The following is a 17,620-nucleotide window of genomic DNA, read 5'->3' as shown; positions in this document are numbered from 1 at the left end:
ATCCATTTTATGACATCTCTTTATGTAAATGTTTTCATGTACATTTGCATAATGACAAGAGAGAGGTTCTGCATTTACCTTTGAAAACCGATGTCTTCAAGCCCCATGTTGTGCCATCTTGAATGGATGAAAGAATTCCAGGTGATATCCTGATGGGCAGTGAGCCTTGGGTGTTTTTTTGAGGTAACCAACTCCATGGGGTTCGCTGGTGGCGTCCTCAACTTCCAGACTTTTCTGTTGCCATTGCTGGACTTGATTCCAGCCCAGACCCAATCAAAACAAACCCATAGCTCCCTGAAATGACCTTTTTAAAATTCCAGGTTCGTGGTGTGCCTCTCTCCCGACGGCCCCCAACACTTCCATTTATTAACTCATGCACATTCGCTTGCGCTGCTGCTATTGATCACTTCTCCGGTGCCAGGCTCGGTGCTCAGCCCTGGGAATGCAAAGATGGAGAGTGGGGAGGAGCGTCCCACCCAGCACCCATGGCTCCATGTGAGCGCAGCGGTCTACAAGAGAAGCTCAGAGCTTCAGGGTTTGGGGGATGCTGAGATCTGCCAGGGTTGGGGTAAGGAGGGACTCGGTTGCTCTCTGCCCAATGGGTGTGGATTTCCCTGAGCAGGTGAGAAAAACTAGGCGGAACCGGTACCTGTGGTTTACCTTGTGGCTGCTGCTTCTTTGACCAGGTCCATGGCCGGCAGTCATGAGTTTTCTGAAATCCTTCAGCCTTCAGGGAGACTCTCTCTGGGAGGGGGTGGTGAGGCTGGACTGTGGTGCTCACAGGGGCTTCAGGGACAAAGTTCGGGGATCTACGAACCCGATTTACGCTCTAACCTCCACAATAGGGAGACATTTCTCTGACCTGCAGAAGCTTCTGCATGGGGTAGATCGGAGGGAATCTGACCTTATAACAGACCTAGGGCGGTGGTCAAATCGAAACCTCCCCACCTATCTAAACGTGGTGCAGATGAGCTGTGCTGGGTTCCACGAAGCTTGGCCTTGGGAATTTCAGGACTGCATCCAACACCCCTGAGGCCCAGTTGGTGGAGGAGGGCTGGAGCAATTTGGAGCCTGCAGCCCTGCCTCAGAGTCTAAGCCCTCCCAGCCATCCGTCTTCTTCACTGAGCACTGCAACTTTATGCCTACGCATAAAACTGGAGGGACGAGTCCCAGAGTTTGCAGCCACTGCCGCCGCTGCCGCCGCTGTTAGAGCAGGTTTTAATTAGCTGCAGGATTTTAATGAGCTGAAATCAAGGAAGAGCCCCATCTCAGAAGTAAGCGGGAGCCACGCACACAAGGAAGAACTAGTCAGACAAATAACAAATGGAGGTGGTGCTCTCAGGGGACTGGGCCGTGGGCTCCCTCCGATCGAGGAGGAGGAGCAGATGAGCATCCAAGGCCAGGAGGCCCAGGACGGTAACTGAGGAGCAGCTACCAGTGCCCAGCTGCAGGAGTGGGAAGAGCCAGGTGCCAGGTCTGCTCTGCCACTGCCGCAGAAGGCACGGTGCCGGATTCAAGGTGACGGCAGTGCCTGGCTCCATTCTCCTCAAGTTGCCATAGCAGCCCGTCGTCTCCCGACGAGCAGCATCTCCCGTAGTCCTCAGCTGGGAGGGACCGCATTGTTCGCTCCTGCCCGTGTGAGAAGAACACATCGGGACAGAGAACTTTCCTGGGCCTGGGGCCCGCTGACCACGTGGGTGTACCCAAGCTGTCTGGAGTGAGATGTACGGGTGGGTCTCAACAGCCAGAGGACCCAACAGCCAGAGGGGGGTCCTCTGAGTGGCTGAGAGCAACATCTCGGCCGCGGAACAGCCACAGCCAGGCGTGTCCTTGGAGTCTTCCATGTGTCCAGCTGTCGCCACTGGAGGTGCGTGTGTTTTGGCTGAATTCTCAAGTCCTTTACCTTGAAGTTTATACCCTGAAGTCAATTTCCCCAAAGAGACAATTTTTTTTTAATCAAATAAATAAGGAGATGGGAGAAATCTTCAGCCTTGCCCTGGATCCCGGGAGGTGTAACATTAATTGGTTCTTTTCTTTCTTAAAATAAAAGTCGGTGATGCCATTTAGGCCTTGGGGAAAGAAACCAATAGAAGGCTTTGTAATTTTGAGCGGGGCCAAATACTCAACCAGGCTGTGTATTTTTCATGCCTTAACCAAGCCCCCTGCAACCTCTTCTTCACTGCCAATAATCTGAATTTTCTTCTTGTCTGTTGGTTTTGGAAAGGGATGCAGGGAGACAAGGGACCTTTGCACTTGTCACCAAGGCAGAGTGTGATGTATGTGGTGAGAACAGGGCAGTCCCAGGTGGCAGCCAAGGTCTTGCAAATGTGTTTTCATGGCCCGGGGCAGCCAGGCCATGGCCCGTGACACATTGTTATATGGAGGCCCAAGGCAACAGCTGGACTCAAAGAAGGGGGAGACAAATGACCTCTGGGCCAGCATCTCCCCTTGTCTTGAAAATATGTGTGACTAAAGAACCCTGGGGGGATATGGGGGAGGGCTCAGAGATGTGTCCTCTGGAGCATGCATTCTTGGGGCTCTGTGGGAAGAGGGACCTTGTAGATTCCAGGATGCTGGTCCCCTCCTAGGACATTACCGATCTAGTCAGATTGCAAACCACTTCCTCGGGAAGATAGGCAGCTGGCCTTCTGATTCTCATTTATATGGAGCCAGGAGTTGGCTGACCCTATAGTCCCTAGTGAGGACAAACATGGAGAACAGGATCCCAGGAGGAAAGGCTGGGGGTGGGGCTCAGGAGCTGGGTGGGAAGCCACGTGATGCTGGCAGGTGCTTGTGTGCTCTCCAGGGTCTTTGAAATGGCAAATGTACTACTGAGTCTCCTGCCTCTTCTCCTGGTCCCAGGGCCATGAGCAGCCCCATCCTGTCTCCATGAATAGATTTTGTGTGAACGGATTCGGGGTACAATGGCAGAACCCCTTTAGTTGTTGACAGAAGCTTGCAGTGGCTGTAATGGTGGCCATGTGACAGATGGGGGAAAGAGAGAGGATAAAGCCGCTTTCTGGGGTCACATCTAACAGTGCCAGACTGGAAACAAGCAAGGCAGTGATCACAGGGGATTCCGAATCCCTTTCTTTGTCCATCAGATAGCCTTGGTGGTGACGCCGTGGGACCTTATTAGCCATCTTCGCAGGTGTCTCGGTGCGCTGAGCGTAATTTGTCCTTTCTCTCTTCTTTTCTTCCTCTGTATTGGTTAGGTTGTTGTTGTCACCTGACGATGCCCAACAGACAGTGTAAAGGTGGACAAGTTTGTCTTGGTTGCTGGTTTCAGAGAGTTTAGTCTCTAGTGGCTTTGTCCTGTGAGCTGGGATACTCATCGTGGCAATGAGCGCAGTGGTGGAGGAGGGTGTTGACCTGTTGACAAACAGGAAGGGGAGAGAAAGAAAGGAGGAAGGGAAGAGGAGGTGGCAGCCAAGGACCAGGCATTCCTAAAGGCCACTCCCAGTTCCCCACTTGCTTCAGCTAGGTCCCCTCTTCTAAGTGTCTACAATGCCCCACCACCAGGGAACCAAGCCCAAAGACTTGAGCCTCTGGGGGCCTCATCCTCTGTGAGAATTACTTTCCTGTCAGAGACCGCCAACTTTCGGTCTGGTTGGCCTCAGGCGTCCTCCGTGGGAGGCTGGCGTGGTCGTAGGAAGCGTGCCAATATCATAGATGGGGAGCCATTGATGTAGACACCGGAATGAGTGAGGGCATGTGTGCCTCCTTAGAACACCTGCTCCAGTCTACAGGTGGGGTGAGGGTGTCAGCTTGCCTAGAAATGTGTCAACTGCCTCTCCTACCTCCCCTGCGGGAGTCTTTCCTCTGCTGTGCTGCTGCGGAAAGTCGTTTCCACCCAACCAGCCGCTTTCCAGGACCATTTGGTTTCCTCAGGGGCTGTGGCAACTGCTCGTGGGGGGGGGGGAGACGGGGGTAGTGCCCGAGGACACAAAGATGAAGACCGGATATAAGCATCCCTGTGAGAGGAAATAGCCCCACCCGTCCTTTCTGGGTCGCTCTCGCTCTCCCGGTACCGACAGCGATGATCCTGGTTCTGCAGGCCCTTCTTGGACAAAGGACACCAGGGCACACTCTAGTCAGCTATGTGGAAGGTGACTTCATCTTTTAGGAAGTCGTGAAATTTAAAAGATGCGTCTCTGGCTCTGTAAGACACTGATTAGACACTCAGGACAGTTCTACTACAGGGAGCCCCAGCTGTACTCAGGTCTGAGGCTTGGGGATCTATGATTCTCCATCTGGGCATACTGTGAGCAAGGCAGGACTCCTTCTGCCACATCTCAGAGATGATAGGCAGCAGAAGTCTTTTTTGTTTGTTCTTTTTTTTTTTTTTTTTTTTTTTTTAGGGCAAGGTTGTTGCACAGAGGTCGTGGCCTGCTCAAAAACCCCAGAGCAGGTTCTACCGATAAACTAAGCCCTGCTTGTTTCTGCTTCCTAAACATAAAAGCTGGGAGGTCGTGGGAACCACCTGCTCTGCACAGTGCTGGGAGCCCGGCGCCAGGCGCGTAGAGGCCTGCGGCAGGTTAATTAAAGTTAACTGAGTGAAAAAATAATTACAGAGACTGCAGAGTGGAGAAAGCCGAGCCTGGAATTTATACTCCTCGGTTCCTAAGCTTTTCTGAGAATCAATCTAGTCCTTGGGAATTCTTTTCTGGGCACAGAGAATGGCAGAGACGGACTTTATAAGTTTTGCTTTCTGTTTAAGGGTCTGTAGGCTGTACACAGACAGCAGTGTGTGTTGGGTCCTGTGGCCTTGGGTGGCATCAACTTCCTTTGGCACTGCCCTGTGCTGGGATGGCAAGATCTTTGCAGACTCCTTAGGTGGAAAGAAGGGGTATCCTTTGGTTTGTGGACAGGCCATTAATACAACCTAGCTCTGTTTCAGGCTTCCTGGCCTGGCCAATGTATGAGGTCAGCATCCTGGCATACCCTAATAGACCTGTAGAGAAGGTCCCCCACACCTTCCTTACACTGCTCTATCAAACCCTCTGAAATGAAGAGCCAACATAAAACTTCCTCCCTATGCCCTCTGTCCTTTTAATTACCTCTTTGGTGTGTGGGTGTTTTGCCTGCATGTGTCTGTGCACCATGTGCATGCAGTACCTATGGAGACCAGAAGAGGGCACCAGATCCTTTGGAAATGGAGTTAAAGATGGTTGTGAACTGCCACGTGGTGCTGGGCTTAAACCCAGGTTCTCTGAAAGAGCAGCCAGTGCTCTTAACCACTGAGCCATCTCTCCAGCCCAAGTTCTCTCTTGAGTTTGCTTCTCTGAAGTATTTTATCACAGCAATGGGAAAAGTGATTAGCACTCTGAGGCCATATGCCCAAATACCTGGTGGGACATGAGTCCCTGCAGTGGTGTGGGTGTGGGTAGAATATTGTGTGTGTCAGAGATCTACCTGCCTAGGCCTGCAGCAGGTGTCTTGGGAACTTCCTCTGCCTTCTTACTTCCACCTGTCCCACAACCTTCTGAAATAGCACCAATATTTGGAGAGTAGGTGTTCAAAGGCATGAATCTGTTGGGGACATCTCAGACTCAAACCGTGGTGAGGTGTACCTGTCTGTTAAAGAAAATGTTGTGTTGGGTAGTGGTGGTGCACAGCTTTAATCCCAGCACTTGGGAGGCAGAGGCAGGTGGATCTCTGTGAGTTCGAGGCCAGCCTGGTCCACAAAGTGAGTCCCAGGACAGCAAGGCTACATAGAAAAATCCTGTCTCGAAAAATAAAAAAAATAAAATAAAAAAAAAGAAATAGAAAAGAAAGGATAAGAAAAGAAAAATAAACCTAAAAATTGTTGTATTATTTTATGGGTATGAATGTTTAGCTTTTGTGTATGTCTGTATATCATGTGTGTGCAATGCCTGTATATGCCAGAAGATGGCATCATAACTCCTGGAATAGATGATTGGGAGTTGCCATGCAGATACTAGGAACTGAACCCTGGTCCTCTGGGAAAGCAGCCAATGTTCTTAAACACTGAGCCATCTCTCCAGCCCTGGGGTGTGTCTGTCTTGATCCGCAATCTGATCCAATTCAGGGCCATTTACTTGTACTCAGTGGAGGGCCTTCCTTCTGCTCTTTTGGTAGACCCAAGGTGAACAACTCACTTGTACTTACCCTGAGTCTACAGATGCCAGAGGAGCAAGCAGGGATGAAGGGCTGTGAGCCACCTCTGACGGGAACAGGGTATTTCCTGAGGGGTTCACAGAGCTGGGCAGGACAGGTGGTTGTCACTGGTTACCACCTGTGACTGTCAAAGTTCTCACCACCCTTAGATGTCCCCAGACTGCAACGAGAGATTGTGCGTCTCTCTGTGGCTCTATGGCAGGTTCAGACAGGAGACCCTTGGAGGGTGCAGGCAGCAGGAGGACCCCATTCAGCCTCTGTGGGCTTCAAAAGGTGTGCTGGCATGGCGGTGCATGTCTGTAATCCCAACACCCAGGAGATTGGGGGGATTGTGAGTTTGGGACCACTCTGGGCTGCATAGTGAGTCCCTGTCCAAAGGGAAGGAGAGAGGGAAGGAGACAGAGAGCTCCAGGGTGGGTTGGGGAATCCAGTGGCTGCCTGTTGTCGCTGCCGTCACCTGCCCAGGTATCCTCCACTGAAACAGACTTCTTCCCTTCCGTCTCGTAGACCCCAGCCTGATGGATGTCTGGTGCAGATAATGAGGAAAGAACGTGCCTTTTACACCCAAGAGGTGACCCCGGAGTGTGCCCCGGATGACCCCACGACCTGGAACAATGCGGCTAGCCTGCATGTTCTCATCCATCCTGCTGTTTGGAGCCGCGGGCCTCCTCCTCTTCATCAGCCTACAGGACCCTGTAGAGCTCAGCCCGCAGCAGGTTCCAGGTGAGCCCAGACCTTCATGGTGGCCCTGGTGTGTTGGCCCTGGGGGACAACGGTCCTTGTAAACAGAGAAGGGGCCCTGTATTGCCCCTAACGGTGCTGGTGTCCGTGTGGGAGTGACTTTCTGAAGGCTGACCACCAGTTTCAAGGTTATGGCTTCCTTAGCCATTGAGCTGCGTTCGGGGAGTGGAGAGGCTGCCCATCTGGTTTGCGGTCTTCCGTGAATCTCAGATGCACAAAAAATTCTGCCAACTCTTGGGGCATCTTCTGCATTGCATTCTTCTTGGGACACCAGGGGATAAATATCTAATTTTCAAAGATGTTCCTGGGAATTGAACCCAGGGCCTTGTGCCCTCATCATTTTGTATTTTTATTTTGAGACAAAGTTTGGCCTTGAACTTGTGAACCTAGGTCATCCTCTTGAGTAGATAGGCTTATGGGCCTGTATCACCAGTCTTCTTTTGAAATTTTTTATTGTAGCAGGGCGTGTTGGAGCACACCTTTGGTCCCAGCTCTTGAGAGGCAGAGGCAGGCGGATTTCTATGGGTTTGAGGCCAGCCTGGTCTACATAGCAAGTTCCAGGTCAGCTAGGGCTGTGTAGTGAAGTCTCTGTGGATATATATACATATATATATATATATATATATATATATATATATATATATATATGTTACATCAATGAATTAATTTGTTTGTTGGGCGACAGGCATGCATGTGGAGGTCTGAAGACAACCTTTAGGAGCTGATTCTTCCCTACCATCAAGTAGTTTCTGGGGACTGAACTCAGTCTTGGGGGCAAACACCTGTCCTGCTGGGCCACCCATCTTCCCACCCATCTTCCCCGCCATCCCCAGCCTTTGTCATCTTCTTGAACTCACAAATCCAGAGTGTGACTCAGTTTCCCTATCTAGCCCTGGGATCCCCTTTGAATCTGACCCCTCTGGCTTGGGACAGAAACTCAAGGGCATCCTGGCTTTGTGAGTCTGAGACCCGCTCCTACCACACCCCCATTCTCTCTGTGCCCTATGACCCATTAGAGCAGTCACTGTCTGCTGGGGGTGGTGGGGTACAGTGAGAGCAAGGTATGGAGCGGAACACTTAGGGCAGACAGAACATGGGAAGAGGTCTCCGGGGCTCCTGGTGCTAGATATGACGGAGCTGGCAGTCACAGGCGTGGGGCTGAGGCCGGAGGTTAATCTGCTTTGAAGGAAAAGGAAGCCTGGGCTTCCAGACCACGGCACTCGCAGAGGTCCCTTGTAAAGACTCCCAGAGATGTGTTTTCTCCTGCGGGACACACTACTTGCAGGTACAGGATAAAGAGATGCGGAGGTCAGAGGTTTTGGCAGATGACTTCCTGTGACACTCCTGCCTGCAGCCTTACACAGGGCGGATGCATGCCTGCTCACCAGCCGGGAGCTCTCCTCTTAGCTCTCCCCAGCTCTGGCCCTCTTTCTTTGTACCACCTCATTGTTTTGCTTCTGTAAACTGGAGCCTTGAACCACACTATACAGTGGCCTTGAGCCCAGATTGAAGGCTGGGGGTGGGGGGGCGGCATCAAGATGGAAGGAAGAAGCACACTTAGAGGCCAGAGCCTATCTGGACCTGGCAGCGGCTGCCAGAAGCCCTGCGTGGGGGAGGCTCATCAATTATGCCTTTCATCACAGGCGGGGAGCGAGAAACAGGTTCAGTTGCAGGCCCTGGAAACAGCGGGCAAGCCACTGTGCTGACGCATGCCTGGGTCAACCCCTCCAGCTGGCGGCTGTCAAAAAGTGGGTCTGGCTGCTCCCCAGCCTCTGAGGAAGCAAGTGTGCGTGACTGAGCTGGCTCCTCTGGGGACTTTGTAGCCTCTCAAGAGCCTTAGAATAGCGAGCGACACCGAGTCAGCACAGCTGGGTCCCGCAGGACAGTGCCATTGCAGAGCAGGAAATTGGTCCCTGCGACTGTTTGTAGTCCTTTGCGAAAGGAAACCAGGGAGCTTGAAGACTCTTGGACGAATGGTGCTATAGGCTTCTGGGAAACGAATTTAATGGTGCTATAGGCTTCTGGGAAACGCCTTTGTGTGTGCTTACAATGCACACACAGGCAGGATGTTCAGGTATCTGGTGTCTGCACTGTGTGGGAGGGACCAGGGAGAAAAGGCGTAAGTGTATGTATGGTTTCCATCAGGGCCAGGGTATGGGTCCCTCTGCGGTTCATTCCGGGGACAGGTGAACTCTCGCCAGGTGAACTTCTGCTTTGCTGGTCCTAGGGTGTGCCCTGCCATGGCAATAGTCAGGGGGCAGAGCGGAACCCTTAATTTCACAGGCACTGTATTCCCGCCCCTCCTTGCAGCTTGCTTTGCTCTGAAACAGCTGCTCAAGTGCACAGATGTGTGGATTACAGGTAGGTGGGAACCACAGTACAGCTGGGAGCTCTGGGATAGAACGCCATGGCATGGTGGAGGGGGGGCATGGCATGATGGAGGGGCGCTTGAGCCTCACACCAGCAGGGTGTGAAGGGTCACGTGACGCTCGGGATGCGCATCTGCTGTGGTGCGCAGAGCCAGGTGAGGAGCATGGGCGGGTCTTCACTGTGACATCCTTCCTATTGGCAGATGCAGGCTGGCCGCCCTCACGATGCACTATGTGCTGGACAGCCCTGACGGTCTGCGGAAATCACACCAAGCGCAGTCATAAAACTTTAAGTAATGCTTACGTTACTTTCCCTGAGCGAAGTGGTCCTGACACGAGCTGTTTGTGTTGATTTGTTACTATTCATTTATTCCTTCCCTGTACTTCTCACAGCAGCCTAATTGTGATTCGGTACCAAGAAAGCAATATCAAAGTAATTTTCCACAACATTAGTTACAATTTTCTTCTGATCCTTCAAGTGAAACAACCCCATCCTGTTGGCGTCTCTGAGCATATAAACCTTGATTACATTTATCTGTTGGAAACCAGTGCTTACCACGTGTATGCGCCCAGTCGCGTGGCGGGTGACCCCCAGGGGCCCCTGACCCAGCATGGGAGTTTCCGCCGAAGGTGCTGTAGACTAGCAGGCTACCCTGACGGTAGGAACACCAGAGGGACTAGAACACAGTTCCGCACCGTGGGAGAAGCTTCGCTGAGACTTCAAGTGTGAGTTCTGTGGATGCAAGCATCAGGAACCCAGCTTGAGAAAGGGAAATGGAGTTCTTATGTGTTTGTAGTTCTTGGTGTCCGACACGGATCGGATCTCACGGGCGCAGTTACTAGATGCTGAAATCATGTTGTTGTAGGTTGCTTTCTGTTGCTGTGATGAGCACAATGTCAGGATGCAAAGGGAGCAATGTTGGGGTGCAAAGGGTTGATTTCATCTTACAGCTCCCAGATCACATCCGTCTCTGAGCGAAGTTAAGCAAGAATTTCAAGGCAGAAACCATGAAGGAATGCTGCTTGTTGGCACTCTCTCCCTCTTACTTTAGCTGACTTTCTCTATGGCCCACCAACTCCTTCTCTCTTATTTTAGCTGACTTTCTCTATGGCCCCCCTGCCCAGAGATGGCGCCGCCCATAGTGGGCTGGACCTGCCTACATCAATTAACATTTAAGAAAACTCCTTACAGACCATGGTCACAGGCTAATCTGGTGGAACAAGTCTTCAGTTGGGTTCTCTCTTGCCAGGTGACTAGGTTTGTATCAAGTTGACAGATACAGTTAGCTACGACACATCTTCTGGGGCCAACTCGTCCACCTCAACCTAACGAGGGCATTTAAAAGAATCCTACAGAATTACCAGCTTTGGTAAAGGTGGGCCGTGTTTTCTTTTTTAAAGAGTGTTCTGTTTTACGTTAGCCCCTTTGAAGCAGAACTAAAGTACATGACAGAAACAACTGCTTCAGCTCCTGCTGTCAGCCCTCACGGTGGGGTGGGAGGAATGTTGCAGCCAGAGCTCAAGGCAGAGACCCTTCGTGTGCTGAGACAGGAAGCTGAGAGCAAGGACTGAGACTGGACGGGGGTGTTCCTGCTAAAATTCCATCCCCGGTGACACACTTCCTCTGGCATCCACATCGTCTACAGCCCCCAAGACCTTCCAAATGGACCATAAGCTGGGGACCCAGCATTCAAGATGCTCCTATGGGCAACATCGTAGATCCAGACTATAATAGATAGGTGCCCACTAGCCAACCTGCATTCTAAGATTAGATTTTCTTTGTTTACTGGAGAATTCTACCTATCTAATTATAATTATTATCCAGTCTGCAAAATTACCAGTCCTGAGGCCAGAGCTTCTGCCCCCAGTATGCTCGCTTCTGTGGGGTTTATTGCTGTTGTTTGGCTTCCTTTATTTTTGTGACCATGTTTGCCATGTAGTTCAGGCCGGCCTTACAGTCACAGCCCCCTTCTGTAGCTTCTCCCATGCTTGCCGAAATTACCCAGCTAGGGAGAGTTATAACTATTATTATTATTATTATTACGGTGCTAGGGTTTGAACCCAGGACCTAAAGCATGCTAAGCAAAATGCTCTACCACTGAGCCACACGACCCACCCAGAAACTCACTTCTTGACACAAGACTCACCCTTTCTCCTCATAAAAGGCCAGAACTGGGGATAATAGACTCAGCACAAGGGCTCCCGGGTCTTCAGAAGGCAGCATCTGCATTCACTTGGGCAGACAATTTCAGTAGCTGCCTTTCTCTGTGAACTGAGTGTTATAGGGAATGGAAATTAGAATGGTAGAATGGCCCTGGGAGCCTGCCCCCACCCAGCACTCCAGCCTGATCAGGTCGGGCCCCATCCCTCCCTCCAGAATGAGCCCCAGGAGCCTCCACCCCGACCCCCGAGCACTCCAGCCTGACCAGCTTGGCCCCATCCCTCCCTCCAGGCTTCTCTCCCCAGGTCTGACTTTTAAAATCCACACCAGATATTGAACCAATTCACACATAAATATTTCAGTGTTTCTCAGTTCAAATGATAAGAAATTGATGTTTTTAACATTACTTCCAACCATCTTAGATTTCCTTAAAATTGTCCCACAGCTAAGTAGGCAATCCATGAGAAGCTGAAACTGGAAAATCCAAAGTTTGAGGTGAGCCTGGGCTATGTCCCTGCATCAAAACAAACAACGACTTGTATGTCTAGTCAGTGTTGAGACTTAATTGTCTCATAAATATAGGCACATGTATCTCCAATGTCTTGTCCAATATCCAGCTGCAGTCATGCATAGCAATTACCTTATGAACACTTCAAATCTCTCTCCACATCTAAGTTCCTCTCTTTTCCTATTTTTTTCTGGGTCATGGGTCGTATGGAATGTACCCATTTCAATTGATTGCACCTATTTCTCCTTTATTCCTCGTACTCTGCACACGGTTAGGAAAATCTTGCGCAGAGAGCACACGTAGATTCAGTCTGGCCCCACTTTGCTTTTTATCAAAAAAGACAGGATCCTCGTTTGTATAGTGGTAAAAAAAAAAAAAAAAAAAAAAAAAAAAAAGACAGGAATTCACACGTGGCTCAGTGATCTGTCAGGCAGCTCACGTCCTCCGGCTCTCTTGTGATGTCCATGCCAGTGGCCACACCTCCATCTGCCCCTTACTTGGGGGTCACACCGGGACCTCTCACCCTCATCCTGTCATTCCTTCTTCCTCACTTATCCGGGGTGGAGTCCGTCTTCATGGGGCCAGGTGAGTTGTTGCCAGCTACCCATGAAGCTGAACTGAATATTGGATCGATGGCTTGATTGATGTAATAAAAAAAACAAATAGTGTTAGACTTGGCAGTGCATGGCTGACATTCCAGCTCTAGGGAGACTGAGGCAAGAGGATCGAGAGTTCTGAGTTCAAGACCAGCCTAAGGTACTTGGCTTGTCTCAAAAAAGTAGGGAGAGAGAGAGTGAAACTGATCTTTTCAGACAGAGTCTGTTGATGCACTTTATATAATATTTAAAAATCTTTTAAATTACATCTATCTATCTATCTACCTACCTACCTACTTGTGGGGACATTATGACATGGGGTCCCTCTAGAGGTTTGAGGACAACCTTCAGGAGTCACTTGTCTCCTTCCACCATGTGGATTCCGGGGATTGAACTCAGGTCATTAGACTTAGCAGCAGTCACCTTTACCCACTGAGCCCTCTTGCCAGCCCATGTTCTTTAATGTTTGACTTCTGCACAGTGGCTTTCCCTAAAGTAGGCTCTCCCTGCTTTTCAGGGCTCTCTGCTCTTTCCCAGAGTGGAGTAGCCGTAATTGAGGGTAGCATAGTGATAGCCCTGTTCCTTTTTCCAGGATCCCTGGTTTAGACAAAGGGACAGCCACTGATGGCTTCTCGGTCTGTGTGGTACCCTTGGACCACGTTACTGAAAAAAAGCATTTTAGAGCAAAAATCACCAGTGTCAACAGTGCATTCACCGTGTGCAAAGTCTCATGCTAAGCAAATACTTAGTTTTGTTTTGTTTTGAGAATGGGTCTCTCTGTGTAGTCAAGGATAGTTGGTCTGGAACTTGCTAATAGCCCAGGCTGGCCTTGAACTAGATCCGGCTGCCTCAGTCTCCCAAGTGCTGGGATTTTAGGTATCCACCGCCACACCACAGTATGGTTCTTATAACCATGGTTTCTGTTGCCATGCGCTGAATGCTCGCTAAGTAGCTCAGACACAGGAACGATGACCAAACACTGCCAGGCTCTGGCCATGTGGCAGACACTATCACAGGCATCTTAGATGCCTTTGACTCTATATAGAAGCCCATGGTGAGACCAATGAGGTCAGAGAGGTGAAGAACCATGCCCAAGGCCACACAGTTTCCAGGCCTCAGAGCTGGCCTGTGCTTGTAAGCATCTGCCTCCCCATCCCCTTCCCAACCCCCTTGACCCCTCTCCCTCACACACAGGCCACTGACATCACCCAGGCTCATAGCACTGCTCAGTGTTGATAAAGCTTTGGAGGCCAGAGAGAGTGTGGCACATGAAGAACTCTGAGTGGCTGGGGGGCAAGGGAGGACATCACCTATGGCTGAAGAATCATCCGGGTCCAGCAACCCCCTTGGGACACGATGGGGAGGAGCCAGCCTTTGTCTCAGGGTATGGGAAACTGGAGACTCTGGGCCAAAGTGTGGAACATTCAAAAATTCACTCTAGGATTGCAGAGATGGCTCAGTGGTTAAGGGCGCTTGCTGCTCTTGCAGAGGACCCGAGTTCAGTTCCCAGTATCCATGTCAGGCCACTTACACCTGCCGGTAAAGCCTGCTCCAGAGAATCCAGCACTCTCCAGCCTCTGGGGAGACCTTCATGCATGTGTGCACACACACTCACACACACACAAATACAAATAGGTCTTTTTTTGTTTGTTTTTTTGTTTGTTTGTTTGTTTGTTTTTTTCAAGACAGGGTTTCTCTGTGGTTTTGGAGCCTGTCCTGGAACCAGCTCTTGTAGACCAGGCTGGTCTCGAACTCACAGAGATCCGCCTGCCTCTGCCTCCCGAGTGCTGGGATTAAAGGCATGCACCACCACCCCCGGCCAAATAGGTCTTTTACTTAAAAGAAAGCTCATTCTAGTGGCTTCGTGAGATCGGGAGTATGAGGGTGACAAGGCATACTTAAGCAGGACAGCTGAGGATGGCAGATTCAGCAGATGGACCACAGGCCTGGGGAAGGCAATGGGAGAAGAAAGGATTCAGGGACACAAAGAAGTTTCTTGTGTCATTGTTGAGCCTTAGTCCAGGATGGTGGTTTTTATCAGTGTTGAGTGAAACAGGAAAAGAAAAAAAAAGGCTGATTTTTGTTTTGTTTTGTGTTTTTTTATTTTTGAGACACGGGGTCTTACTATGTAGCTCTGGCTGTCCTGGAACTCACTCTGTAGACCAGGCTGACTTTGAACTCACAGAGATCAGCCTGCTACTGAGTGCTGGCATTAAAGACATGTGCCACCATGTCTGCCTTGAGAAAGGCTAGTTTTTAAAATATTTTTAGTGTATGTGTGAGTGTGTGCTGAGAATGGACCTCTCATCCTCTGCACCGGCGGCCAGCGCTCTCAAACTGAGCCATCTCTCCAATCCCTGTATTAGTTATGCCTGTGTTGCTGCTGCAAAGGCCTGGCAGACACAACTTAAGGAGGGAGGGCTTGTTTGGGCTCATGGTCTCAGTGAGTTTCAAACAGTGATTGAGGGCGGAGCACTAGAATGCCTCTGTCCGTAGCAGAGGGAGGTCAAAGCAGTAACTACACACCTCATAGTAGACCAGGAGTAAGAGAGAGAAGCATGTTTGCTCCAAAGCTCTGCCCCTCGGGACCTGCATCCAAACCCAGACCCACCTCCAAAAAGCTCGACAGCCTTCCTCGGGACCTGCATTCAAACCCAGACCCACCTCCTAAAAGCTCAACAGCCTTCAAAACAGTGCCTCTAACTGAGGATAGTGTGTTCAAAACATGAGGACTTTTCAGGTTAAACTGTAACAGAGACCGGATACAGTTTTAGTTGTGCCTGTGCAGAGCTGGTGGCCTGATGTGGGGAAGGATGAGGGAATGGGGAGAGCAGTGTCTGGGGTTTCTGGCCGTGGTGGGTGCATATGGAGGGTACCCTTTTCCAGGGTAACTCCGACAGGGAAGAGCAGGGGGCATGGCTTCAGTTGCGGGCTTAGGGAATCTGAGATTCTGGGTATAGTTGAATGTTTTTGTTGGGATCACAGGCTCCCTGGTAATAACACAGAGACTTACTAATTTTAAAAGCTTGGCCATAACTTAGGCTTGTTACAAACTTACAACTTAAATTAACCCATTTCTTTCAATCTACATTCTTTTACATGACTCGGTTTCCTTTATTCTGATACTTCCTCTAAAGTGCCTGGTGTCTCCTCTCGACCCCGCTCTTCGCGGCACTAGCTTAGCCCTGAAAATCCTACCTAGCTATTGGCCGGCTAGCTTTTTATTAAGCTAATCACAGTGACTACTTCACACAGTGTATAGGAATAATCCATGACATCGGGGCAGCGTATGAGGAGGTGTCCTGTAACCTCTCTGACAAGGGCCTGCACACCCACAGGCTGTTTGGCGGGGGGTTCCTTCTGCCTCCATACCCTCTTTATCGCTTGAGGTTGGGGTCCTGGGGCCAGTGAGGGTGTACAGGGCTGTTGGAGAGCCCTGCCCCAGAAGGACCTGCTCTCTTTGTCTCTGTAGACACAAGCCTGTACTGGACGCTGCCCGTATTCCTTGTTGCCAAGGTTAGGATCAGGCTTCTAACCTGTCCTGGGACACAATCACCCCATCTGGGTTGCTGGGCTCGTCAGCTGGGGAAAGAGACCCGTGTGTGGCTGTCTGTACAGGGACCCCACAAGGTCCAGCCATTCCGAGGACGGTGAGGGATACAAGGAAATGTGACTGAAGGAAGACTGGGTAGGCTCTGCGTCCAGGAGCGTACAATCTGGGGATCAAGACAAAGTCTTGAGCATTTCCCTAAAGGGCCCCTTGGGCATGTGGGAGAAGCATGGCCCTGTCGCAGAGGGGGCTAGCGGAGAAATAAATTCACCTGGGTGTCACTCAGAGGACAAAGGTGGCTATGAGTCTTGGGCCTCCCGAAGGAAAAGGAGTCAGAAGGGCTTCCTGGAGTCAACCTGCTGTGGGATGTCCATCTAGCTTCTCCAGCAGCCTGTGGTACTGCCCTCAGTGCGGGCATCCAGGTAGGTTTAGGGGCGCTCCATGGAGCTGGAAGTCTTTCTCCAGAGTACATGCTGCTCACCACCTTACCCATGGTTTCTCAGCTCCAAACCTACAGGGCCAAAGTCGCAGTATCTGTGGGTCTGTTTGACTCTGAGGCCCCCGTTTATCCTCAGTGACAAAACTGTGCTGGCTAAAACATGTGTGACCCTTGTTCTGGGTCCCACAGTACCAGGGGCATGGTACTCTGCAATGCCAGGTTCATCCGGTCTCTACAGAGGCTACCCTTGTCCAGTTGTGAACCCTGGGAGCTCCAAATCCACAGAGCCCCGAATGAGCCACAGTGGTAGCACCCAGGAAACTCTCAGCCAGTTCATCAAAGTGCAGTGACCCCCCCACACCTGTGCCCCAGCACTAAATCCTATGAACCCTGCCCTCTCAGAGCTGGGGTATTGAAATCCACAATCCTCCCAGGACTGAGGAGCCAGCCCCCTTCTGTTTCCATGGAGCTGGCTGCTCTCCTCAAACAGGTGGATTTTACTGGAATCCTCCGGAGTCTGTTTCCCCGAAGCCGTTCTCTAACGGCATTGCGGAACATCGTATATATTTCCTCTAAACCTTGTGAGGCTGACACATCCTTGTTGTGACTGTGAATATCAGAAGTGACATGTAATTGCAGTGATCCATCCTGTTAAGTAGCTGGCAATATATCATTGCAAAATCAGCTGGGCTGGGACTCTCAGATCCCAGTGTTTCTAAACAATAGACCTGTACCATCTTCAGACTCACTGAGCACCGCCCACAGCTCAGCAGGGACACCTCACCCTCCCTTGTCTCACCTTTCTGGAACCTCAGAGACGCATTTTCACTCTGGGGCAATTTACACACTTGGTCTTCAGTTCTCCCGGGACATCCCCCATGCATCGTATGAAAATAATGCAGCCAGGCTCTCGCAGTCAGGGCTGTGGGAGGGGAAACCAGGCCAGCTGTTCCTTCTGGGTTCATGAGGCCTTGCCCTTCCCGACCCTTAGACTCAAGGAATCCTTGTAGATTCCTCCTGGGCCAGCTCAGTCCTCACTGTTCAGCGGAAGGAAGGAAGGAAGGGAGGGAGGGAGGGAGGGAGGGAGGGAGGGAGGGAGGGAAAGGGAAGGAAGG

The 17,620-nt window shown here is 50.8% G+C and overlaps 1 protein-coding gene across 2 annotated transcripts in view; it reads left to right on the top strand.

The window, feature by feature from the left end:
• Window positions 1-17,620, top strand: part of Chst8 (carbohydrate sulfotransferase 8) — a 137,650-nt gene that overhangs the window by 57,525 nt on the left and 62,505 nt on the right. The window contains exons 1-2 of one of the 2 annotated variants that reach the window (XM_057762109.1): window positions 1,760-1,867; window positions 6,649-6,864. In XM_057762109.1, the coding sequence (XP_057618092.1) occupies window positions 6,735-6,864 (130 nt within the window). In that variant the 5' untranslated portion in view covers window positions 1,760-1,867; window positions 6,649-6,734. Of the gene's footprint in view, window positions 1-1,759; window positions 1,868-6,648; window positions 6,865-17,620 lie in introns of those variants that run through there. The other variant, XM_057762108.1, reaches the window with a different exon arrangement.

Source organism: Chionomys nivalis, chromosome 2 (genome assembly GCF_950005125.1).
Source record: "Chionomys nivalis chromosome 2, mChiNiv1.1, whole genome shotgun sequence".
In the NCBI taxonomy this organism is placed as follows: Eukaryota; Metazoa; Chordata; class Mammalia; order Rodentia; family Cricetidae; genus Chionomys; species Chionomys nivalis.
The sequence above is the reverse complement of the archived record's forward strand: the minus strand, read 5'-3'. Positions and strand labels throughout refer to the sequence as shown.